Source organism: Coptis chinensis, chromosome 1 (assembly GCF_015680905.1).
Source record: "Coptis chinensis isolate HL-2020 chromosome 1, ASM1568090v1, whole genome shotgun sequence".
Classification (NCBI taxonomy): Eukaryota; Viridiplantae; Streptophyta; class Magnoliopsida; order Ranunculales; family Ranunculaceae; genus Coptis; species Coptis chinensis.
In genome coordinates this window covers 77,191,090-77,218,617 of record NC_141456.1, presented here as the reverse complement: position 1 = coordinate 77,218,617, position 27,528 = coordinate 77,191,090, and the positions used below count along the sequence as shown (strand labels likewise).

Below are 27,528 nucleotides of genomic sequence, written 5' to 3'. Positions count from 1 at the left end.
TATTTTATTGATTTATCTCTAATTGTTTTTATCGTGAGTTAGAAGGCCAACCTTACCCAACTCTGCAGAGAAACAATCCATGAAGTGACAAAAATAATAGGAGCTTCACCAATACGTTAACAAATTAGAAAAAACAGAATTTGGTTTATCCTCACTAAGCTTTTTATTTTATAAGCAACGGGAACCACCCCTTATCCTTTACTAAGTTATATAAATCCAGACACCTTAGATTTGATTATTGTTCCGAGGAGCGTGGAAATTAACTCCAAATTAAAAAAATATATCAAAATACAAAAGAGTATGACATTAGATGTCTGAAGAAGAAAATGACTATATATATAAATGGAGAGGGAAATGTATCAATATAGGATAGTTTATAACCAACCTCGTCATCATGAACATAGTTTATACCCAACCTTGGCCAATGGTTGAATTTGATGTATATAGAATAAGTAACGATGGTGAACTGCATACAATCGTTGGCAATTTATATAGATGCTGATAATAAGTGATCAACCGCAGTTATTGTTATTATTATTATTAAGTAATAAATCGTTGGCAATCTGCCAATCTAGCATGTTGTGCACTTGTGCTCAAGAAATTTATGGAATGTACTTTTCAGGCTGCAATAAGAGACCGAGAATACCAGCTCGGTTACAGCAAAGGGTGAATTTGAGGCTCGGACTCGCGCATTGATGTTTAGACGCTTACAGTAAAACAAGGAGCATCATTATTGAGGGTACCACACAACAAATCAAATATAAATATCTTCTACAGTCAAAAGTCGATCAAATCATAAACCAAAACTCAGGGCCTCGGGAGATTATAAGAATTAACAGACTCGGATTACAGTAAATCTTACATGTATAAGCAAACTGAATTGTTTCAGAAATCAATGTGGAAAAGATCCGCCTGCTCAAATTGAACATCTCATCCACCTAAAAAGGATAAATAATCGTGAAACAGTATACTCAAATTGATACAACGGTTACATACCGAGGCGTTGAATTTTTCATCCAACGAGTAGTCTAGTACCCATGGGAAGAAGATTTTACAGGAATAACTTACAAGAACATACATTATCATTACTTCCCCAATACTGAAATTACACAGCAACAGGTCATGTCTTACTGCATTGTTCAAATGTTGCATCCACGAGCAACCTCCGCTTAGAGTATCATTAGAACTTGATAACTAAGATACAGCCCTTGTCAGTCTGCTAACTTATGGCTTGCTTCTGCCCAAAAATACATAGGGAAACAGTCATGCTTTATACTGTTCAGCAACTGTTCTTGCCATGCAATTCCAAACATTGTGACATGACGATTGTCTAGATGATTGAAAAGGATATCTACAAATGAATGGCTGATACGAATTGAGGGGTTAGACATCCCTATTTTCGTTTGGAAATTGTTTCACCTGCCACAAGCCAGTAAATTCTACTCAGAACTCGTATTATTAACCAGTACCGTGTCTCATAGAAATTGCTTGCAATGAATGAATTCCAATATAAGGCCCTTAATGAAAATATGAAATAAAAGCACGAAAATCACATTCAACCTTACTGCCTATTGAGGGGTTATGAGTAACCTCACTGCCTGTTATGAATGTGCGTATAATATATGACGAGTCACCTTACAGAAAAACATATAAAAACGCAATGGCATACTATTAACGCTTGGTCAGAATAACAAAATATTGATAAATAAGTTAAATTTAAATTTCAAAACAAAAAAATCGAGAATAAGCCTATGATTGGAACTAAGGACCATCCACTTGGCGAATTTGACCAAGTGCTCTCCCGATTACATTTTAGGCCCCCCGTGCCTTTTAAGAGTTTCCAACTTGCAAATATGGTGTTATAGTATATTAGCATGTGATATTTATAAAAGGATGGGTACGGTTATATGAACTCCACCACTAAAAACAAATGAATTAGAAGTTGATTTTTGGTGGAGATATACTCCACACAATAGAGATCATCCTCACAAGAAATCAAATTATTTGAACCTTGTCAAAAATCATTTAGAATGTTATGGAAGTATCCAACGGTCTACATTATTTTAATTTCGGTACAACTTTTGACAAGGTTAACCAAATTCAATTGAGCTGATTATGGAATGTATACATCCACCAAAAACAGTCCTCAATTCATCTTGTAAGTCCACTTTTAGGGGTGGAGTAACTTTGGAGTCACTATAAGGTGGAGTTCGTATAAGTATATAACCACCCCCATATATATATGGTAAGGCTACCTTGACATCTTATTTTGACATCCACAACCTACCCAGCGAACTAAGATCTGATTTTCTGGGTGTATGTTCTCCCTACAATGAACTTATCAAATGTTGTGTTCAAGTTTGATATTTATCTAACGGTCCACGAGTTTAGCACTCTTTTTGAGTTTTTGATAATGCTAGACATATCTAATTGAGACGAGTTTTGGTGGAGATGCTATCCATGGTAGAGAGATCTTCTCTACCAAAAATCAGCCTTTAGGTCAATGTGCAAGTCCTATATATATACACGAGCAGGTTCCGTTTACCACACTTTTTATACCATAGCTTATACCATGCCCCATAACTTCACCTACAACATGAATTATAACCTAGTTTTTTTGTGGATGTGTTCAACTAACCATGAAGATCACCTCTATAAAATTTCAACTAATTTGATAATGTTTAACTACGTCAAAAGATGATTGCAAAATCGAAAAAGCTGAGCTGTTAAAAAAAATTCAAAGTTGACAATGATTTTTAATGTAAGCACTAGCATGAAACTGTGCAAGTGGCTCCTGAGTATTGTGAAACAAATAATGCCATTCGTCTTTCTTTTCCTTCTGGTTAATCTAAAATGCTTTCTAAAGAAAGGGATTTCTCAGAACGTATACATGCTTGGTCGTTAATTTTATTCCAACTCAAACAGAGAATGGTGTAATTTAAACAAGATGTAAAACTAAACAACACAAGTTAATGGCATACCTGAAGCGTGGGCTTCAATGGATAGGCAATGCAGATCCAGGAGATCTACCTGCTCGATCAGGATTAACTTTTTCCAGACTACTACTATGAGCTTCAGATGCTTCAGGTACCTTAAAGCGTGGGCTGCGACGAACAGGTGAGGCAGAAATTGGAGGTCTACCAGCTTTGCCACTACTAACTTTTTTCGGACTTCTACTGACTTCTTCAGATACCTTTACGCTGCTGCAAATAGGTGATGCAGATTGAGGAGGTCTGCCTGCTCGACCTTGATTACCCTTTTTCGGACTTCTACTGAATTCTTCAGTTTGACCTTGGGATCTACTTTTTTTTCCTACAGATTCATTTCCATCAAATGAAACTGATGAAGCTGGTCCAGATACAGAAACGGTGGATGAATCTAGTTGGAAGAGTTGGGCCTGAGATCCTGGAAAATCATAAATGATGTGGAAGAGTTGTAGGAGAGCTACATAGATTTGTCAAAATGAGTACAGTTCTACCACATGCAAGTAATAGGTAAAGTAACAAGTTGTGAAGTTTTACCAAGTGACGCAGATGCTCGGAACTTCTCTCTCATTGTTCTTACAAACTTGAACAAACCATTAGTTTGGTTCATCTCTTGGATCAGCTCTTTAGTACCGTCCATATGAGGGTCACAAGTCAGCACTGAGACACATAATAAAACTCAAGTCTTTCTAAGGAAATATCTTAACAATTAACAGCAAAAGTAGTTATATAAATAACAAACAAGGTAATACTTACAAGTGTAGGTATCATGTGCAAGCAAGATGGTGAAAGAATACTCCTTTTTTGGATCTTTCATGTTTATATTGTTGAAAATGAATTTGACACCTTAAGATGACAAAGTTATGTACACAAAATCAATATCACACTTGATAAAAAGTTGATGGCATGCACTGTCAAAGGATTTTAAAGTTACCATGCCCTCCTTCGATTCGCAAGCCAAGGACCTTATTGTACCATACGATGGCCTCCTGTATGTCTTCTTTGTGTTGGATCCCTTGGTTAGCCTTTTCTTCAAGTGTTGCCAAAGCTTCAGACAGAAAATTTTCGATTAAAACTAAACGGAGGCAGAGAACTAGAAAAAGAAACGTTAAAAATGACTTGCTCTACGTTTACGAAACTGAATGTACCAAAACTGGTAAACCGGAAAAAAAAAGTATCAGCAAGACAACAAACTTTCAAGGCATAGTGGACTTTATGAAAGCATTTGACCACGTCACATGGAACTTTCTTGATTTTGTCATGGACAAGATGGGATTTGGAGTTGTATGGAGACGATGGATTCGAGTTTGTATCTCTATGGCTCGGTTCTGTATACTTATCAATAGTGTTCCACATGGCTTTTTCCGAAGCTTGAGAGGATTAAGACAAGGTAATGCTCTTTCACCTTTTTTGTTTATTATGTGCATCGAGGTACTTAGTAGAATGATATCGTCTTTGGTGGATGAGGATCTCCTTGATGGGTTTAAAGCTTCTAATAAGGAGGGGGCTATTTCTATTTCTCACTTGCAATTCGCGGATGACACCATGTTCTTTGCTAGTGCCACGATAGAGAAAGCGATTACCATAAAAAATCTCCTTGCTTGGTTTGAGTTATGCTCCGGATTGAAAATCAACTTATCCAAGTCCATCCTTTATGGCATTGGGGAAGTGGATAACTTAATGAGAATTGCAAATGTGTTGGGATGTAAGGTTGAGATGTTGCCGACGACCTATTTGGGATTGCCATTGGGAGCTAGAAGCAAGTCCATAGCTAGTTGGCGGAAAGTGATTGAAAAAGTTGCTTCTAGGCTTGCGAGGTGGAAGTCTAAATGCCCATCTAAAGGCGAGAGATGTACCTTGGTCAAGTCCACTTTGTCTAATATCCCTACCTACTTTCTCTCTTTGTTCCCTATTCCTTTGACAGTTGTAAAGAAACTAGAGAAGTTGTTTCAGGGTTTTATATGGGGTAGTGTGGGTGGAGAAAAGAAAATTCATCTTGTGAAGTGGTATCGGCTTTGTCTTTCTAAAGATGAGGGAGGTTTGGGGTGTAGCACATCTTACTCGTGAATCAAGCATTGATGGCAAAATGGCTGTAGAGATTTGGAGAGGAAGAGCATTTGTGGTGGAGGGTGGTGGTGGACAAATATGGTGAGGGGGCTACCAAATGGATCGTAAAGGAACCCTCAAATTCTTATGGAAATACTCTTTGGAGGGGCATTGTGGATGGATGGAATAAGTTCATCAAAGGTATCACCTATACACCCGGCACTGGAGAATCTATTTCATTTTTGGAAGACATTTTGGTAGGTGAAGCATCATTGAAGGAGAATTTTAGTGGCATCTTCGTGTTGGCCACTAACAAGAAAGCATTAGTGTCAGATTACACGGAACGAAAGGAACAAACAGTCGAGTAGAATGTGACTTTAAGAAGAGATTTAAATGATTGGGAACTTGAATCCTATGAATCATTTTTGGCTAGTATTTATAAGGGGGAAAAAGTTTGGCACGGTTGATAGAAAGATTTGGTTGTGGGACAACAAAGAGGAGTTCTCGGTGCGGTCGTTTTATCATGTGTTGGCTAAAGAGTATGTTTTACACAACCTAGAAGACGAAGAGATAATTCGTGACTTTCCTTACAAAAAGATATGGGTGTATGGGTGGATTCAATTCCATTTAAAGTGCCTTTCTTTTGTTGGCTTACTTTCTAAGGGAGAATTAAAACCATTGATGTCTTGAATAGAAAAGGTATGGAACTTCACAATGTTTGCCCACTTTGCAAAGTGAGTGAGGAGAGTGTGGATCATCTCCTTCTTACTTGTGCCTTTTCGAAGAATATTTGGGACTCTTTTTTCTCATCATTCCTTAAACCTTTGAGGGCACCTTTTAACATCAAAGAAGCACTAAGTAGCAAACTCATACTACAACCACTTTCTAACAAAGCATCATGGATTGCGGGTCACCTCCCTAGAGCTATGGTTTGGAACTTGTGAAAGGAGAGGAACACCAGAATGTTTGAGCAACTAGAAAAAGACATCCACAAGGTAGTGGAAAGGATCAAAGAGAAGTTACACGATTGGGCATGTGCTAACCCGTGTTTCAAAAGGGTGACTTACCAAGACTTTATTTGTAATTGGGATACCCAACTATAAAAGGGTTTGTAACCGGGCATAGGGGATCCTCTTGGGCATTGAGTAGCTCGTTGCTACTTAGCCTATTATTTGTAACACTATATCTTTATGTTATTATTAATGAATTGAATTTTACCCAAAAAAAAAAACATTTGCACAGAATACTGAATAGTAATAATCATTAAAACTATAGTTATAATATAATAACAATAAAATATTAATAGAATATCACTTGGACATGGTTCTTGAGTACATATATCATACATGAACTTCGAAAAGAGTAAAAGCCATAAAACAAATGGATGTCTCCCACATTTGGGCACGAGTCGTCAACTTCAACCTTTAGTGTTGTGCATGTCTGCTGTTTTGAAAGTTTGGTATCGTTGTCTTATGCAGCTTTCTACGTCCTTTCATTTATTTATATTGATACTAATATTTCTTAATGTTCTCCTCTTTATTTGATTGCTATATTGAAAGGACGCAAAAGGAAGCAAAAAACTTAAGTTTTCTACCAAATATTTGGAAACTATAACTATATAAGTAAAGTAGTAGTAATATATACTACCCACATGCACGCAAACTTGACTTCTGCCAATTGTTGCATGTTTTGAAAGCTCCTACCCTGAATATAAACTGTCAGTTCCTAACGCTTTTGTGGAGATGGAGTTGAATACTTTTGAGTTCTCCTATGATGGGGAAAGCAGAATCAGAGTGGTGGAGAGGGGAAGGGGCTTTAAGGTGGAGGTAGATTTCCATCTTTCAGCAGGCAAATGGATAACACATAACAGAGAAGAGCGGCTAGAGTGGGTTTCATTGGAAAAAAAAGATTTGATGACATCGTTGTAACGTTGGAAATAAAGAAGGATAGCTCAGGGTCTTTCATTTTATCCTCTCCATATAAAAGAGATTTCAAAAAGTATAAACTTTGATCTGCTGCCCAGCTGATCAGAATTCAGAACCAGAGAGGATGGACGACATTCAACGATGCTGTGCTGATTTTTAGTGACAAAAGAATTCATGTGGGTAACCTACATCAGCAAAGGGAAGTGGTGGTGCAACAAACTAAAGGAACGCTGAGGGTAGTGGTGAGATCAAACTATGCAGATAGAGCAGTTCGATTGGGTAACCACTGAGTAAGAGAAGTTGATTGGGGAAAGATTCCAAACTTAATAAAAAGAATCTTCAGTATGGTAAAAACCCCACATTTAACGTCTATTAGACATTACAGAGCTGTGGTCGAACTTGCAAGCAGAGCTGAAACAGATTTTTTTTTTATTGGAAAAAAAATAATAAAAAAATTAACATCACCGACTGAAACAGATTAGTTGTTAATGGCACCTAGAACTTAACATCACCGACTGAACCTTACTGAGAAGATGTGAGCCCGTCCCAGAAACAACTGATCCTGACTGGTTGCGTAGTTAAAGTAGGGGAGCTCCAAGGGATCCCTATGCATCTTTAGTTTCTATAAATTTGCAAAACACTGGTGTAAAATTTTGGAAGACTGAAAAGAATTGATGAAGAACTTAGTGCATATTTAGGCAATCTCTAGAGTCAAAATATTGGTGGAAGATTGTTTTATCCACTTAAGATCCCACATTCTATCCCATTGAAAGATTAAGGTATTACTTATCCCGTGAAGGTGATGCCTGGAATTGTTAATCTGCACTTGGGGAGGATTGAGAAGGATGGAAACGGGGGATAGACAATAGGTCATAATGTCATATGCGGACGTGGTCGGAAAGGACAACCAAATACCGTGAGAAGGGAGCATGGAACCAGAAACTTCAACGTCGCTTATGTTACAGGCAGGTCCAGTGGTAACCAAGTTCGAAATTCAAATGTCAACAAAGAAGCGGGAGTTGAAGATAGTGCTACTTCACGTGCATTCATGCACATACAACTATATAAAATTTGTGCATTCGTCCAGAGGCGCAAGAAATCTGTAGACCACCTGGCTAACAATTATGAAAATGAAATGCCAAAGGAATTCTAAAGTCAAGAAAGGATCCCAGCACTGACAAAGACCCTGATGAGCCCATCCAGGCGGATGATCTCCTAAAACGACTTGATGAAAGATAAAATAAACTCGGAGAAGAAAACTGGGGATCCGCCTCATTGTTTTCAAGAGGTGGAAGTGGACGATACTGACAACTAAGGTCTGGCAATTGAAAGTCTCCAAAATCCAGCACCATGCAGATTCGATTGACCATGCTCGGAAATGTGTCAACGGTACAGAAACGCAATTCTCTGATGACTGGGTGGATTTAAGAGTTTTACTTTTACCAATGGGGAAAGAGCTGGGCATCAGAATGGGGTCAGAATGCAGATGCAATTCTGAAGTTTTGAGAGACATTGATGGAAGGGCTGAAAGCATGTCGGCTGGTTACAAAATGAAGGGCATCCACTCAAATAAAATTTGTATATTTTTCTTCAATTACGTTGCGAAATGGGTCTGTATCATCCTCCAAATCAACATGTATCAAAAAGATTCACTAACACACTCATCTCTGATACCAATTTTGATGTGAAAGGCTAAAGCAACTTCAATTGAACACACCAATTATAAACTAGGGCTATTTTGAACCCTACTTTGAAAAGGATAAATGGATTTTAGAAGAACACTAAAATAGTAAAATCTCCACACAAATATTCAAAAATCACACTATTCTTTTAAATAATTCGACCAACCAATTTGTGAGGCCATAGGCCTTACATATACAAGTCAATCTTTGGAGCACAAGGAATCCTAGTTAGAAACCAACTCAAACAATACCAAATCCTACTAAAATAGAAAATACTAACTAAACTACGTTTCTAATTATCATTATTCATTTATTCCATCATATGGATTGGGTATAAGAATAGATTTCATAGATCGGTAGCTATTGGACAACTCCCAAGAAGATGATCAATTTCTTCCAACCCCTAACCCAATGGGCAAAGATTTGGACAATTCATACCCCTCCGGTTAAGGTTATCAATGGTTTTGAACCTTTCTAAATAATTAGCCAACAAAAGAAGGCTACTTTAATATAAACAAGTTTAAATTGAAACCTAGATAAACACAAACAAATGTTGTCTACGCAGAGCTTTGTCTTACCAAGAATGTCTGTCCAAATTTTCTACCAGATTTTCGAAATGTTAAATCAACATCAAATTATACATAGACTTCTTACCAAATAATTGTCGTACACAAATTTACAAAGTAGACAACTTGGTACCGCAACCACTAAATTACAAAAGCTTGAGGATTAAGCTGATGGGAAAGAGAACCTAATAATAATTTTAAAGTGGTCACATGGGATAGGCACAAGCCTGCGAACACCCAAAGGGTATTAATGGCAAACCCAACATTTGGTAACCTTTTCATAAATGGTAAATTTGATAAAAGGTAAAATATCCTTTTTTAACAGTAAAACAAACTTTTAAATATAATCATGAGGAAACATTACATCAAACCATGACTTGGTGAGAGACTAAATCAGATACCACAAACACATCATGCTGAACCCAAAATTCAATAGTTCAATACCCACCCCTCTAATCCTAGCATCATGCGGAACCAACTCCCACAAACAGTATTTAATGCTTGCTACAAATGATTCGATTGATGTCGTTAAACTCTTCCTTGAAAATCGTGGAATTTCTCTCCCTCCATATGCACCAACACATGGTGTGAAACAACCAACTCCACAAGATTCCCCCAATCTCCAACAAATTTTCACATGTCCAGCCCTTTAACAAATCTACTACAAGCTCACAAAATACATGCCTATATCCAAAAAAAATCATCATGTAATCCCATATCTCATTTCTAAAGCAGCAGTCCCTGAACAAATGGAATCTAGTCTCTTCTTCCCAACCGTAATTCACACATTTGTTTGCTGTCCGCATCTCTTTCTTGTTCAAATTATCCGATGTCAAAGTTCTTCCTAGACACAAGTGTCCACATAAAGAAACAGATATCCAAAAGAACACCTTTTTCAAAGCTTTTTCCATGGCCAGTCCTGAATTCGAACACCCAAATCAATGACCCTTTTGTTCATAAGCACACTAGTACAAGCTTTAACAGTGAATTCATTTTTATCACCAACCCAAATCAATGTAACATCGGCATCGGTGATCGACATTTCAAGCAACCGCCACAAGTCAACCAGTGACACCACCTCCCAATCATGAAGATCCCAACAGATGTTGTTTTCAGCCCTCACCAACATATTTGCTGCTGGAAATGTTATAGATACCCATCCAACTTCAAAGGTTTCTGCCTTACCCAAACAGCATCCCAAAATCTCACTCTAGGACCGTTTCAAACAGTGAATTTGCATAGCTTCATAAATTGTTCATTGTTATTCATGGTCCCTCTCCCTAGCCTGCATCCATGTGTCTCTAAGACTGGCTTACAAAACCACCCCAATACATGAGATGGTATCCGAGCTTCGTTAGTTGAACCCTAAATAAATTCACACATTTGCTGGAACAATAAGCTAAGACAAACAGTAAATGGGCAGATTTGACCCTCAGACAAAAACTTCCTCTTCCAACTGGCCAATCTTAAATTAAATCCCATGTTACATGGACACTCGGTGTCGGATACGTATCCACATGTCCGTGTCGAACACACACAGACACATATTGTATGTGATATACCTTAATTTTTTATATTTCACCGTGTAAGACATTTCCTATCCATGTCGGATACGGACACATGTATCCATGTAAATGTAACTTAGATTAAATTTCTTCACAACCGGATACCACATCTCTATACTGCTATATCTCGCACCAAAGGGTAACCCAACGGAAGATGACTAACTTTACAGCCCAAAACATCCTCGAACCTGGACACATTCTCCAACCCATATCCCAAACATCATGATTTTTTGAAAGTTCATTTTCAGTCCAGACAGAGCTTCGAACCACATGAAAATCACTTTCACATTTTTAAAATATTCGTCTTTATGCTCCACGAAAATTTATTGAAGAAAAATTACCGTAAGTCCCAAAGTATGTCCTTTCTTTTCCCCAAATTCATAAGTCTAGAAAAAGCATCCGCTACCGAATTGAAAAGAATAGGTCATAAGGGATCACCTTGTCTCACCCCTATCGAACTGCCGAAAAACCAAACGGAGATTCATTTTGTTGTGGATAAACAAGTCTTAATCCACCTCCTCCATCTTTCACCAAAACTCATCATTCGAATAACAAAATCTGGAATGCAGCCCTTGTCATAGTAATCAATGGCCTCATTAGCAATCAAAACACCATCAAGAATCTGCCTACTGCCCACCGATACACCTTGGTACTTGGAAACTAGAGGAGCAACCACCACCTTTATTTTGATAAATTGACATCTTATTCATATGAGAAGAAAGTAAGACAAAAATAAGTAAGAGACTCACCAATACAAGGAGGTGTTGAACAAAAAAGAAACATAAAAGTGAAAAATCCTAGCAAAGATACAACTGATCTAACAGATCCCCACTCTTACATTAAGTTCCCAAAACAGTAGTCCTTCTCTCCGAAAGCATTGATGTCCAAAGCCACAAGTTCACTTTAATGTTATGAATTGTGGTTTCCATAGATGTTGGCTTGTTGTTAAAGATGGCATCATTCGTTATTTTCCAGATAGACCACCACGTGGCATAAGGAACCAAAGGCCAAATGCATTTCCCATACGCCGTAGTATTTGGCGACACCCAGCTATGAAGGCAAGAGACTACTGAATGAGGGCAGATAGCCTGGTTGATATCAATGCCCACCGGTTGTAGAATTTTTTGCCACACACCTTTACTGAAATTGCAGTGTAACATAAGGTGGTCGGCAGTTTCATCAACTTGAGTGCACAGCACACACTCTATTCGCCAAGTAAGAGTCTTAGCAATAATCTTGCAAACTCCTCCAAGGAGACTAATAGCTCTAAAATCTGTAAGATCCACCCCCTCCGTCCACCTTGGCATTTAGCAAATATGATTAGTATTACGACTCCAATCTAGAAAAGAACTATCATAGAAGCTATGTAACATGGACACACCATATTTCAAAAATAATCCGTATTGGATACGTATCCACGTGTTCGTGTTAGACACACACAAACACATATTGTATGTGATATACCTCAATTTTTAATATTTTGCTGTGTCAAACACTTCGTTTCGGTGTTGGATACGGACACACGTGTCCATGTCAATGTAACTTAGCATAGAAGTCATTTATACCTTCCTAATGTTTCCCTTCATAAAATTTCAGCACTTCTTACATAACACCACACCAAAAAAAAAACCCTTTCTAAACCAAAGGACTTTTCGCCTACCAACTCACCTATTGCCTCCTTCATCTCTTCCTCATCAAAAATCCGTTCAAGCCACCCCATTCGAGCAGCATCCAAGGATTTAAACTCTAAGCAACTCAGAACTGGCCTATGAGTTACCTCTTAGACAGTTCCCCTCTCCTCAATAATAGGCAAATTATCTCTGTGTGTTGACACTTGACAGCCCTAAACACTACACAGTTGGCCACACCCTGAAAAATATGGACTTCAGTTTGAAAGTTGACTTGGTAAAATTTTTGATCTACCTAAAATTGGCTCCACATTCTGAACACAATGCTAAGGTTACCACTATGAGGCCGTCTCAAACTATACCCAAACTGAAGATTAGCCAAAATCAGAATCATGCAATAGCCCAAACAATCTGACCACTACTGTGAACTTTAGATCCCACCAAAAGGTACTACTTATTACATTCTGAATCATTCACAATGAAGTAACATGAAGAGCGGCATACATAGATAGATGGCAAGGAACAAAAAAAAGTCAGAGAGATATGGTGCCAAAACATTACAAAAACCAAAACAAATTCTTGTATAAAACAATAGAATGAAACTGATCACAAAAGTAAAGAGTGCTCTTCCTTTTGATTAAAATAAAACTACAACACAATTCTGCATACCTTCATAAACGGTTCCTTGTTATTCATGATCCCTCTCCATGACCCGCATCCATATGTATCTAAGACCGGCTTAGAAAACCACCCCATGTCCTCCACTCTGTACATGTTAGTAGTAACTTCCTTCCATAAACATGACTCCTCCATGGCAAATCTATTAATCCACTTACTCAACAATGCAATATTAATATCTTTAAGTTTTCATATTCTAATTCCTCCTACCTCATTAGGCGTGCACACTTTTTCCCCAGATATGAGATGATTATCTTGTAACTTCTTTAGTTGAGCCCCAAAGAAAATTACACATCAACTTTTCTAACGTATTTGCCACACTTGCTGGAATAATTAGCAAAGACCAACAGTAAATGGCAGATTTGATCCTTGGACAGAAACTTCCTCTTCCAAGTGGCCGGTCTTGAATTAAATCTCCACAACCAGATCCCACGCTGCTATACTCATATAGTAAACCAATGGAAGATGACCAACCTTACAGCCCAATACATCCACAAGCCTAGACGCGTTCTCCAACCCACCTCCCAAACATCCAGACATAGCTTCGAATCACATGAAAATCACTTTCACCTTAAGTCCCAGGGTATAACCTTTCTTTTCCCCCAACTCCATAAGTCTGGAAAGAGCATTTGCTACCAAAATGAAAATAATGGGTAACAAGGGGGGTCACCTTGTCTCACCCCTCTCAAACTACTGAAAACACCACACGGTCCATTCACTAAAAAATGAGGATAGACAAGTCTTAATCCACCTCCTCCATCTTTCACCGAAACCCATCCTTTGCATAACAAAATCTAAAAATTCCCAGCTTACATGATCAAAGGCCTTTTGAAAATCCATCTTACATATCAACCGCGGAATGTTGCCCCTGTCATAGTAATCAATGGCCTCATTCACAGTCACAACACCATCAAGAATCTGCCTACTGCCTGCCCACAGATGCACCTTGGTACTTCAAGACGAGAGGAGCAACCACCGCCTTTATTCACCTAGTAAGAGTCTTAGCAATAATCTTGCAAACTCCTCCAAGGAGACTAATAGGTCTAACATCTGTAAGAGACGCTGCTCCCTCCACCTTGGGAATTAAGCAGGTATGAGCAGTATTATGCCTCAGTTTTTAATACCTTCATGATGTCCCCCTTCATAAAATTCCAGCACTTCTTACATGCCACCAGAAGAAACCCTTCCAAACCAGGGGACTTTTCACCTGCCAAGCTATCTACTGCTTCCTTCATCTCTTCCTCAACAAAAACCCATTCAAGCCACCCCATTTGAGCAGCATCAAAGAGTTTAACCTCTATGCCACTCAGAATCGTCTTATGAGTCACCTCGTCCTCGTACAATATCTTGTAAAAGTCTATGAAGCACCGATACGTCCCTAAGGGTGAAGTATCCGTGTCCGACACGGATACGCCCCGATACGCATCCGATACGTGTCGGATACGCGATTTGGAGTATCTGATTTTATAATTAATTTTTTAATTTCCGACACGCGGGGGATACGCAGGAAACAGTAATCTCACACATACAACAAATTTTTTTGGAACTTCAACAAAAAAAAAACAAGTGAAATAAAATCCAAGTTAAGAAGAGATGCAAGAGAAGAAAGATGAAGTGAATCCAAGTTATACATGTAAGTTGCTGCTTAATGTGTTTGAATTGGTCATTTTATGAAGTAGAATTGCCATTTTAATTTGAATTTAGTGAAAAATGCTCAATTATATAATATTTATATATATATTATTCAAACGTGTCCATGACGTATCCGTGTCTGCGTATCCGTATCGTGTCGTATCCGTGTCGTGTATCGGTATCCGTGCTTCCTAGGTAAAAGTCCACCACCAGTTTTGTCATGTAATTGTGATTCCTTCTAGAATTTGCCATCTGGCAAAAATATTTTGTGTTCTCCCCACATCCTCCTCTCAAAAGTGTTTTGCCATTTGTCTCCAAAAAGCTCCCTCATATCTCACTAGCCTTCTAAGCTCACAAAAAAGTTCCCGTCTCGTCAATAAGAGGCAAAAAATATCCCAGTGGAACTGTCTGATGACAGCCATAAACACTCCCAAGGTTGGACACACCCTGAAAAATACAGACTTAGGTTTGAAGGTTGACTTGGTAAAAGTTTTGATCTACATAAAATTGGGTCCACATGCTGAACACAATGCTAAGGTTGCCACTATGAGGCTGTCTCAAACTAAACCCAAACTGAAGATTAGCCAAAATCAGAATCATACCAGAGCCCAAAACCCAATCTGGCCACTATTGTGAACTTTAGATCCCACCAAAGGGGGCCACTTATTACATTCTGAATCATTCGAAATGAAGTGACATGAAGAGCGAGATACATAGATACATGGCAACAAACTAAAAAATCTTTAAAAGAGGTATGATGTTAACACATCACAAAAACAAAAACAAAAATCTAGCATGAAACAATCAAATAAAACTATTCACTACCTTATCTACATAAACTTTAAAACATAAATGAGGATACTCCATATAAAACTTACCTAACAACTGTTTAGACATAATAGCAGCATATTCCTCTTTCCTCGACTTATTATACTCCAAATTCTTTTTTAATTCTTGCAATCTAACTTTCACAGCTGAAATAGAATCTGATATCACTATACGCTTAGCCTCTTTACGCGTCTTCACTACAATGCCAAGTAAGTAAGTAAGTAATTAAGTAAATTTCCATTTCAGGACATATTTAATTATGTAATTTACGAGAACGTTACCTGCCAGAGCTTTAACCAAATCATCCTCTACTTTTCTCAATTCAACTTTCACCTCTCCAAGCTTCACTGCACAATCACAAAATAATCATAATAACAAATTACTAAACAAACCCTAGAATTTAATTCTATTGTTTTGACTGACTGACTGAACTGACCTTGGTTTTGGGAAGTGAGATGAGACGTGGCGGAGAGGGATTGGAGGGAGTTATGTAAAGAGAGAGCGAAATTTACGGCTTGGTTTTGTGTAATTGAAATGTCTCGGTCGGTTTTGATTCGGAGTTCGGTCATTTGTTTCCAAATTGGTATTGAGTCCTCCATTTTATTTTATGTACTATTTATGATTTGGATCTAATAAATGATTTTAGAGTGAGAGACTGAAAGAGTTAGTGAGGGGAAACTGGGAATGAAAAATGAGAGGGATTTTTATTTGAAATGAAATGGCCTGAGATTTTTTTCTTTTTTCCTAAACGGAAAGGAGTGGGTCGGTTGGGCTTGGGTTCGGATATTCGAATCGAATCGGACATGTGACAATTTTTAAAGCCCAAATCCCAACCCATTAAAACTTTATTCTGTCCTATTTCTCTGATTTTTTTGAGTTTGAAAATGCCATATTCCATACTCATTTGTTGGTTTTTCTTTGAATTCACATAATCAAAAAACAGTAATACTGAACAGTTGAGAATGCTCCCATGCTCCCAGTAAAATATATCATCTCTCTTTTTTCTCTTGGATGGACACCTCAGCTTTTAGAATGATTCGGCTGATAAAAAAACAAATTCACGCTCAATTTTGGAAACTAGTCGCGTAACAGTCTTAAATAAAAAAAAAACCTTTTGTCAAAACTCAAACCCCACCCCGAACCTCCATTCTCTCTTTTGTTCGGCTACAGAAAAACATAAAAAGAAAACACCCCCAACATAAGCTAAAAAGCTCTCTGCACAGATTGATAATTAGTCAACTCGCCCAACCCTCTCTCGACCTTTTTCTCCAAAACCAAAAAAAAAAGGAGAAGCACAACATGTAGAGTGGAGTAAGATTAAGACTCCAACCAATGAAGTTGTTGTTCCTTATGATACCTTGAAACCTACTCCCGAAGGTAATCATAGCTGTTTTTGAAGAATTGATTGATATTTGATATCCGCATTTTGTTATTTCGATTATTTGATCTATTTAATTGGAATAAATTTCAGATCCTACAGAGACTAGAAAGCTTTTGGACAAACTGGTTGTTTTGTTGCTTAATAGAGGCTTGGGAACAACCATGGGTTGTACTTGTCCCAAGTAAAGTTTTTTGCTCTCTGTTCTCTGTGTTTACTTTCCATGTTTGTTTAATATAAATTTGATTAGTTTCTATTATTATTATCCAATAGTAATATACTGTTGTTGGGTGAGAGGTTGAATTTTGCATTTATTCAGACTATGTTCAGATTATTCATTTCATAAATTGGTTGCATGTGGTTAGGAGTCTAGGACTGAAAATTCGGATTTGTGAACTCAAATGTTGTAATTATGCCATGAGAGGTTGTTGGAAGAATCTGTAATGCTTATGGGTTCTATTGGTTTTTTTTATATTAATTATCATAATTGTCTTTTCTCATTTAAAAATAAATTTTGGCTCTTCAAAACATCTTTGTTACTGATGTGAAGCTACTGGATTGGTCCTCTAAAAGGGAACCACTGAATGATAATTGATATATATTATCTGCATATTATTAGATATACATAAATATCTTATAATATCAAAAGATGAAACATGCATGTTCATAGTTCCACATACCGACACTTATTTAGTAAAGTTGATCGTATCACAATGAAATACTTTTGTCTTTTCATCTAGATCATTTTTAGCATTCAAAATTAAAATAATAAGATGTTCATTCCAACAACCTTCCTCTATCTAATTATGTAGGCGAAGGATTATGCATTATCACATGGAGATATTCAAGGAGGTTGATATCTTGGTGACCCCAACAAAGGGGGTATGTACGTGGTTTCATTAATAGCATATGCTCATGAGCTATCTTTGCCGCGATCTTTTCATAGGCTATGTGCACGGTGCTTTGGTTCCTTTTTTAAGATCATTTGATGTCTATCATAGTATACTCCATAATATAACCCGTCAAATATAGTATTTTATTAGATTGTGTAAAATTTATTACCGAGTCCATTAATATTTGTCCAGTTTTTGGAATTCTTCTTAATCCAACACTTAATACCTGATCATTCCAATACCAATAACAGTGTCTGTGCAAACACATTCCTAGGAGTACTTTATTTCTTATCATATTTTATTCCCTTTGTTTCTTTTAGTTCAAAATGATATATGTAGTGTATGAGGGGAAAAGAAAGTGTTATCTACTCAAGTTTCATTCTGTTGACTGTCTGATTGACTAAAAGCTACTTTGATTTTTAAAATATAACTTAAGAGATTTTTTTATGATGGATTCCTGTATTTGGTATGAGGCGCTTGAAAAATCTAAAATATTCGAGCCTATTAGTATTTTGTATCAGAGATTTTTAAATTAAGATTTTAGAATAGTGCAAGGAAATCTCTTTCAAGAAACATTTGTATACACTATACACCAACTCGAAGAGGTAAATTGGTGCTTTAACAAAATTTTCATTTTTCCTTTGAGGCCAGAGGGCGAGTAATATTTAAAAAAAATGCTTTTCTTAACATCTTCTAGATCTTGCCTTTGTGTCTATGAGAAAGTGTTGCTACATTACAGTTTATGATAAATTTTAATTGATCCTAATCTGCTTTTATCAAGTGCAACGTTAACGACCATATAGAATAATCGAATGCTAACCACAACCGGTGATACTAATGGCGGCCTATCGCATACTGCCTTTTTTAACTGTTGCATTCTCCTTTTTCAATCTTTGTGAATCAGGTTTCAAATTTTTATTTGTTTTCACTCAACCCCTCTCTTTGCAATTGGGTATTTTGAATTTAGTCTCATGAAGATTATTTATTTAACATTTTTTTAGGAATTGGGTATCTTTATTTTTGTTTCAGTTGAGTAATGAGTGTTTGTTTTTTGGGGGTGAGTATAATGAGGTTGGGTGTAGTTAGAAAGATCTAAGGCATATTGCACGTGTAACAATGATCTTAAGAAGGGCCTAGGAACTTAATGTTTGTACACCGGACTTGATGAGGATGGGGCAAAAGATCAAATCACGAGGACCAAACTTTAGCCAGGTACATTTCCTTTTTTCCCATCCTTATATTTTCTAATATATTAGTGCTTCCGTTAATGCAACAATGAAGTTTTCTTTTTCTATAATATAATTTATTTTCGTTCTTTAGCTTTTGGCTAACCTACAATAAGATCAACATGTTGACTACATTTTTCAGGATGAATTTGTGCTATGGAAATGTCATGGTAGTTAACCTTATTAACCCATTTAGTTTCCTAATATATTCCATAATAAATGAATAATGTAATTATTTTTTCATTTGTTAGATCTCATCAATTTCAATTGTCTTGCTTATGAATGTTTTTGTTCTTCACTACTTGGTGGGGGTCAATGATATGCCTTAAAGAAAATTTCAAATGTAGTTTGGTCGAATGGTGCAAATTGAGCGTAACTTAATTGCAACAGGCAATGCGATGAAAATTACTTGATTGCTAAGCACTTTTCTTTATGTTCTCTTTTCATTTATTTATCTTTCTTCGTCTTGGGATTCCTCCGAATAGCTTATTTCATTTGACAAGGAAGGAAGCGGCACATACATTGGAATTTGCTTCATCCGAATAGCTTTTCAAATCACCTTATGGTAATCTCTCTAATTTCATTTTCCCGGCCAATTTGATTTCTTAATGTCAAAGTTTTGTATTAGTACTAAAGAAAACTTTAATGTGGGGATGTGTGGAACCAATATCAATTTTTAAAGTTTTTGTCCCGATTTAGTCGAAAATAGTGACAATGATTTAGATAGTTCGCATAAGTAAAAAAATTTAAGTTTTGTACTAACTTTTGGGAGGTAATAGTCGTTTATGACTCTGAGTTCTAAATCTATATCTTGGTGTTGAAGTAGGTTTATGTGACTTTGTTTGAATAGATAGGGGATACTCAATTTTGGTAAGTCATGTTTAATATTTAGTTCAATTTTTAGGCCAGCAGAATTTCTAGCGAGCATTTCGGCAACCATTTTATACAATATTCAATGATTAGTTGATGTAGATCACATTGGTGGTATTACGATATGCAGGTTGTTAAGGAATTTCCGTGTTTAGGAGATAGATTTACTGTTAAGACGGAGGTCACATTGGAGTACTTCTCATTGGAGTTCCTTTACCATTAAGTTCTCATTTATTATGATTATTTCCAAGGTCAATGACCCATTAATTATATTATATCTAGCTAGAATAATAATGTGACAAGACTTTAGTAGCAGATTCAACTAAAATCCCATGTCTAGCCAGAAAAATGATCATATCTAAAATTATAATCAATTTTCTTTAAAAAAATTCTTTTGCGTACATGCATCAGAACCTTCCTAACCTGCTATTGATAATTTTGTAGAAAAATGTGTATGTAGTTATCACAATGGGTTACTTTAGTGGTTTTTAACTTTGTTTCAAAGTAGGAGCTTCAGTGGCTATGTAATGACAATGTGTTGATGAAAGTCATAGGAACCTCAAGCTTCAAGGACCATTTCACAAAATTATTAGAACTTGAGGATCTATAATTATGTAAGAACTTGCGGGGCGGTAAGATACTCCACAATTCATGTTACTGTCAATATTGGTTGGCTTGGTACGGACATGAACGCCATTTGTCAGAGGAAGAAATGACTCAAGGATTCATTCATTTAGATGTAATATTTTTTTTCTTTTATTTTCTTATTTTAACAATCACGCTACCTATTGTTAGAAATTTTGCATAACACGCTAGGCCAATCATTTTTGCATAAAAAAACAAATTGGTGTGTGAGATGTTACTTCTAAACTTAGGAAATTAAACATTTCTTCTGTTGGGCCTTAGCTACGAGATGACAGTATGGTGCCCATCTGAATGTATCTGTGTCATTTTACTCGGACATGAGGAGAACAGACCGTCCAGTCCAATTAGACAAGATGTAGGCAAGAGTTGTCAGACACATAAATTAATTTGACCAAATAAGTCTGTTCATTGTTTTCATTGGTAATAGAATTTGATCTAAAATGAATGTCTTGGACTTCTTTGTGGACCAAATACACAAAATCAATTGCTTGCACATATTATTGTTCTGCTTATGTTGGTATTTGGTTAAGCATTACTTCCTAATTGTATTTATTAAAATTGAGGTCATTCAATTTCAATCATTGTTGTTATTTTTCTACAAGTGTGTTTGATAAGTTTGCCTACAAGTGTGTCTGATTGGTTTGCATGTTTTCATTAATAATGAAGTTGTCGATGCCATATTTGACTTTTTTTTTGTTTTGTTTTAATTTTTTGCAACTAAACAGAGATGGTGTCTTGCTATTACGCATTCTAGACTGCTCTCCAAGGATCTCCCTTCAGACCTTCAAAAGCTTCGATGCAAGGTAAGTTCCAGTCTTATATATTCACTTCCATAAGTATATATAACCATCAATTTTTTTATTTAGTACTAATTAAGAGCCTTTGCTTAACATGTTTAACATCTAATTTGATTTCAAATACATGTATGAGAGGCATCCGTATTTTATAGTTCTCTAATAGATTCAGTAGAATCTAGAAAGAGAGTGTTTTGATCCAAAGATCAAACACTTTGGTTACTTTGGTTTTTTATTTTTGGATGGAAACTGAGTTGGCCCTTCACTTTGATATATATGAAATGTTCAGAGTAATATATGTAGCTTTACATTGTTTGATAGGTGGCGTTTGAGGTCATGCAATTTACCACACCAATTGTAGAACTTGGAAACAAACTGGCAGAAAGGATGAGGAGCAAGGGCACCTACATAGCTCTCCATCTACGCATGGGAAAGGATGTCTAGACTAGAACTGGTTGCCTTCTGGGGCTGAGCCATAAGTATGATGAGATCATTAGCAGTGAGAGGAAGTTACAGCCTAAGCTCCTAACAACAAGATCAAACATGAGTTATCATGACAGGAAACTTGCCGGGCTCTACCCCTTGAATGCCATTGAGGTCACGAGGTACGGTTTGAAATATATTTTTTCTTTACGGTTTGCAACTTTGCATTACTCCAATTGTCATGGGACACTTTCATCTACACAATTAAACAGATGGAGCTGAAACAACACCTGTGCTATATATCTCAAGAGCTGAAAGCGGTCCAGCTTAAAAAAAACAACTCAGGAAATACTGGAAGAACTTTATACTTAGTTACCATCAATTGATGTTGTCGCAGAATAAAATAGATGGAGCTAAAGCGGCACCTGTACCATCAGAACATCTCAAAGCCCTCCATCTTAAAGAAGCAACTCCAAAAGTACCTGAAGAGCTTAAATCCTTGATACTCGGTCACCACCAACTGATGTAACAACAAGGCCTAAGTCTTCGCATAATCAAACTCATGCCACTATTAAGCAGATTTTAAGTGCACATTCTGCAAGGGAATTGATTGTCAACTGGATTGAAGGTCAAGGCAAGTCTGTTGTTTGCGAAGCTATTATCAAAGAAGATGTGGTGAAGAAACCAATGAAACATTTTTTTTAGGAGTCTATTTTACGTGTTTGTTTCGGTAGGATGATTTTCTCTTGGTTTCTCTTCCTAAAGAATGTCGTCATCGTCATCTTGCACATGCCCAAGCTAGAACATGGTGCTCATTAACCAAGTACACCTTTTTAATTATTAGATTCATATGCGTATTTTTATTTATTGCGTATTGAAGTTTTTACTGTAATGCATTTTGGGTGTTGTTGTTTTCGATTTAAATTGGGTATATTGGATAATTGGAGTATAGGTTTTGTGCTAATGAATCGATTATATTTGGATCTCAATATTGAGAAAGTGCATTGATTAACAGATTTTAGTGAGCATTTTAAAGATGGGTTTAACCGGGTAATGTTAAATTAGATTAATTGAGTTGATTGGATGATTCTGTAACACTAAATAGAATTAGTTCATCACAATCTGGATTGAAGCCAATGTGTTTGGATTTTATTTTCCTCTGTTGGATGCTATTCTATTGTGTAATTTGTCCGAGCACTGAGAAAAGTTTGGCTCAAGTCTTTAGCTATCTATGTAGCAAGTTCGGCCATGGGGCGGGGTTAAATGGCTAGTAGAGAACGAGTTTGTGGACAAGCATGTAAATCCTGCCCACGGGACAACATTAATTGAGTGGTCCACTTCAACAACTTGAGTTACTACGGTAACAACTAAGAGCACAATATCATTCATCTTTTTCAGTTTTTTTCTTTTTAAGCAAACAAAGAAATAATATAAAAATCACTAATTAGTCATCTCCCTCATTTGCTCTCTACCTATGATCTATAGTCTAGATCTCTGAAAATTAGTTCATCATTTCTTTGAATCTGGAGACAATGAATTTATCGCTTCGACGTAGTTATGGTGCCCATTTGTATATTAAATTGCTCTTTTAGTAAAATCACACATATATCAGAATTCATTATTAAGATTTCAATCAAAGCTCCCTTTCTGCAAATTTAAGTTTTATGGATAGAACATAAAGAAAACAAACATCAAAATTTTCCATTAACAGATTTACATCATCAATTTTTAAATGCCCAAACCTCCAAATCATGGTTTGTGAGTTTGATACCCAATCATCAATTCATTCTTTAAACTTCAATTCTCCAGGGAGATTAATGCATATATCCATAAACACTTGGGTTTTCTATCTGGGGTGCTTGTTAGCTTCTTGAAGTCTTGCATGGAGTGTGATTTTTTTTTCATGGAATCAAAATGAGTTCAATTACCATGTGAATTTACTGATGGGTATGCAATGTTGCCAGAAGCTTCGAATGGGCTCCCAAAAAGACTTTAGCTTCAGAGATCTGGACTAAGATTAGAGAACAACAGATTAAATCAAATACCATTAATACTGAACAGTTGAGAATGCTCCCAGGAAGCCACGCCAGCCCCCTTTTTTCTTTGAGGTGGACACCTCAGCTTTTACTAATGATTCGGCAGAAAAAATGAAATACACGCCCGTTTTTACTCTTTTCGATTGCTCACCACGATAAGTTAAAGAAAAAAAACTTCAAAAAGGAACAAAAAGGAAAGTCCAAAAGAAAAACCCTTCACGCCTCTTTCCCTCTCTCTCACCGAACAAAAACGATGGCTAAGAGAAGAGAAAGCTCTCACCACTTTCTCTGCCGTGCTTTCTCCGTCGTTACAAAACTCTCTCAAATTGGTTTCAATGTTGGTAAGTTTTAAAAACTTGTTTTTACCTTTTACTGATTTTCAATCCACAGTTATCAACAGTAGAAGTTTTCTTATTTATTTTGGTGTTACAGGCAATGTCGCATTACGGATATGAAATAGTTTAGACTCTTATCGTGGATATTAAACCTGATGAGCATGTGAAAAGAGCAATGAATGAGATCAATGCAGGTTAGTGGCTAAACTCAATAAGTTGATGGCTTTGTTGAAAAGTTGATTTTTGTTAATTGTACGAGGTTCGTGAAGTTAGACTGAGAAAAAAAAACTTCCTACTGTTGTTTCCAATTTAGTTTTACTATTTGACAACCTATAACAGCTAGCAGATATAGGTCCCAACCAATTCTACTGCAAAATGTGTATTGCATCCAAACAAACAAATGACAGGGATACAAAGGAGTGAAGGACTAAAGTCTGAAAGGGGTGAAGGGAGAATTAATAGGTATCATTCAATTGGGATCGGTGATCAAGCGTTTTTCACATGATCCAAGTACCGACCAAAGAAGGTGTGTAAAGGTTATATTTCGTCTAACCTTATAGGTGTAGGTAATTTGGAGGAGATAGAATGGTTGATTAAGTTTGACCGAGTTCGTATGGACGAACTGCCTATGTATCAAGTTCTCTCTCTGGGGGGAACTTGAATCAGGTCAGACATAGTTTCTCATCCTCTTTATATAGGCAAGGTGCCCGCGCCTCTTGCTCTCCTGCTTCAGGTCATATCCAGGTCTTCAAGTCACTTACGAGCCATGATGGCGAGTTTTGAAGAATCAATGAGATGCGTGCTTGAAGCTTCGGTCTTGATGGATGTAATAAATACATACATTACAAACCGTTGTGGAGCGAGAGGAGTGAGCGCTATGGAGGTCGCTTCTGGGTGAGATCGTCTATTCGACTCGAGTCACTTTGAAGCGAGCTCGCAGGTTGAGTACGTGAGATCGGTTAGTGGTGACATCACTATGAGCGTGAGTTGAATAGGTTGCTTGTCTGAGTTGAGTCACTATGAAGCGAGCTTTAAGGACGAGGATACGAGGTCGGTTGGTAGTTTTGTATATGCTGGATACGTGTGTGATATTTATTGGATGTGAATATTACTCCCTCACACAGCCCCATCTCAGTAGGTCATTTTATTTTATTTTTTGCAGAGGAGCAATCTGCTGAGAGAGAACGATAGCACGTGTTTAGCACATGTGAGGATGCGAACAAGTGTGAGTAAAAATAGCAACCGCCTCATTTGGTGGAATTTGTGATGGGTTTTGGTTGAGTCCGTTCTGGATGAACTGCCTACGTATCAAGCTCTCTCTAGGGGAGCTTGAATCAAGGTAGACTAGTTCATGTTTGGGATGATTTGGTGTGTTTGTGGAGAGTGGAGAAGATAGCGTGTGAGGCGTAGAGCCTAGGGCAGATAGAGAGGTCTATTCTGGAGAGCATGGAGAAAGACAGAGTAGATATGGGCATCTCACGGAGGGAGTCAATCCAACCCCAGCGGATGGAGTTGATCCAGCCCCAGCGGATGGAGAATGGAGTCTTCTTTTATAGTCTTCTTGGTGATCGTTTGCCTTCTCATATGGTGGCAGATCGTGAATCAGTATTCGTGCAACCTGCTCGGTAACTGCTCAACGATCTCACGGAGAGACCGTTGGTTCACTATGAAGCGAGCTATAATGAGCTCGTCGGGGAGATGTTCTCTGAGTGACCATTTGGTAGGTCGGGTGGCGTTTCAGTAGACTGAGTGGCCGCTCCAATGTTGAGTTGCTCCTTGTTTTAGATCGAGTGATCGTTTGGTAGGTTGGGTGGCGTTTCTGTAAGCCGAGTGATCATTTGGTAGGTTGGGTGGCGTTTCTGTAAGCCAAGTGGTTGTTTGGTAGGTCGAGTGGCGTTTCTGTAAGCCGAGTGATCGTTTGGTAGGTTAGGTAGCGTTTCTGTAAGCCGAGTGACCGTTTGGTAGGTCGGGTGGTGTTTCTGTAAGCCGAGTGATCGTTTGGTAGGTTGGGTGGCATTTCTGTAAGCCGAGTGACCATTTGGTAGGTTGGGTGGCGTTTCTGTTAGCCGAGTGACCGTTTGGTAGGTCGGGTGGCATTTCTGTTAACTGAGTGACCGTTTGGTAGGTCGGGTGGCATTTCTGTAAGCCGAGTGATCGTTCGGTAGGTTGAGTGGCGTTTCTGTTAGCCGGGTGACCGTTTGGTAGGTCGGGTGGCATTTCTGTAAGCCAAGTGACTGTTTGGTAGGTCGAGTGGTGCTTCAGTAGACTGAGTGGCTGCTACAACGTTGAGTTGCTCCTACCTTAGATCGTCGTTGGTCTGACAGCTCGAGCCCGACCTAATTCTAAAAGTGTAGGTTCTCAGTTGGCGAGACTCTTGTGACCGATATGTGGGTTCGGTGGCATTTTAGTAGACTGAGTGGTCGTTCCAACATTGAGTTGCTCCCATCTTTAGATCATCGTTGGTTTGACAGCTCGAGCCCAAACTGCTCCTAGAAGTGTAGGTTCTCAGTTAGCAAGACTCTTGTGACCGATCTGTGGGTTGGGTGGCATTTCAGTAGAATGAGTGGCCGTTCTAATGTTGAGTTTCTCCTGGACGAGGTCGTCTACCCGGCTTGAGTCACTTTGGAGTGAGCTCGTGAGGTGAGTATGTGTGGAGTTGATCCTGGACGAGGTCGTCCACTCGGCTTGAGTCACTTTGGAGTGAGCTCGTAAGGCGAGTACGTGTGGAGTTGATCCTGGATGAGGTCGTCCACTCGGCTTGAGTCACTTTGGAGTGAGCTCGTGAGGCGAGTTCATGTGGAGTTGATCTTGGACAAGGTCGTCCACCCGGCTTGAGTTACTTTGGAGTGAGCTCATGAGGCGAGTACATTGCTCCTGGACGAGGTCGTCCATTGGTATGATACCATGATAGCTCAATCCTAAACTGGTCTTATAAGTATAGGTCCCCAGTTGGCGAGACTATTTACCCAGCTGGAGTCACTTTGGAGTGAGCTCATGAGGCGACTACCTGTTTAGCTGCTCCTGGACGAGGTCGTCCACTCGGCTTGAGTCACTTTGGAGTGATCTCGTGAGGCGAGTACATGATGAGTTGCTCTTGGATGAGGTCATCCAGTGGTATGATACCATGATAGCTCAATCCTAACTGGTCCTAAAAGTATAGGTCCTTTGTTAATGGTGGTAGATACCTCTAGATTAGTGAGGTGCTCGTGTCGGAGCGACTGTTCTTTGGCGAAGCCCCTAGTGTATGATTCGCATTGAGCGTCCTTGATTTTGAGTTGATCTCGTTCGCATTCTTTGAAGCTAGCCCCTAGTTCGAGTTGTAGATGGTCTGACAAGGAGCGAGCTCGATTGTGAAAAGGGAAGCTCGATACGTCTTCAGCATCTTCTGTACGAT

General features: G+C 37.9%; 1 protein-coding gene and 1 long non-coding RNA gene across 3 annotated transcripts; one reads left to right on the top strand and one right to left on the bottom strand.

Annotated features, from left to right (window-relative positions):
* Positions 1 to 846: 846 nt before the first annotated feature.
* LOC147525248 (kinetochore protein) lies at positions 847 to 16,261 on the bottom strand. 2 transcript variants are annotated; one of them, XM_086605801.1, is made up of 8 exons: positions 15,971 to 16,261; positions 15,816 to 15,881; positions 15,585 to 15,731; positions 3,919 to 4,032; positions 3,741 to 3,830; positions 3,522 to 3,644; positions 2,982 to 3,444; positions 847 to 1,419 (listed from the first exon to the last, which is right to left on the bottom strand). In XM_086605801.1, exons 1-7 carry the CDS (start codon positions 16,131 to 16,133, stop codon positions 2,996 to 2,998), a joined length of 1,152 nt encoding a protein of 383 aa, XP_086461927.1. In that variant the 5' UTR covers positions 16,134 to 16,261; the 3' UTR covers positions 847 to 1,419; positions 2,982 to 2,995. The 2 variants fall into 2 exon arrangements, with proteins under 2 accessions (XP_086461927.1, XP_086461928.1); XM_086605802.1 differs by having other exon boundaries at positions 2,982 to 3,405; positions 15,971 to 16,260.
* A 1,634-nt stretch (positions 16,262 to 17,895) lies between these two features.
* On the top strand, positions 17,896 to 22,677 carry LOC147525247 (uncharacterized). The gene is made up of 5 exons (XR_015197893.1): positions 17,896 to 19,017; positions 19,517 to 19,596; positions 21,272 to 21,349; positions 21,662 to 21,945; positions 22,036 to 22,677. It is a non-coding gene; the product is annotated as an uncharacterized LOC147525247 (long non-coding RNA).
* Positions 22,678 to 27,528: the final 4,851 nt, after the last annotated feature.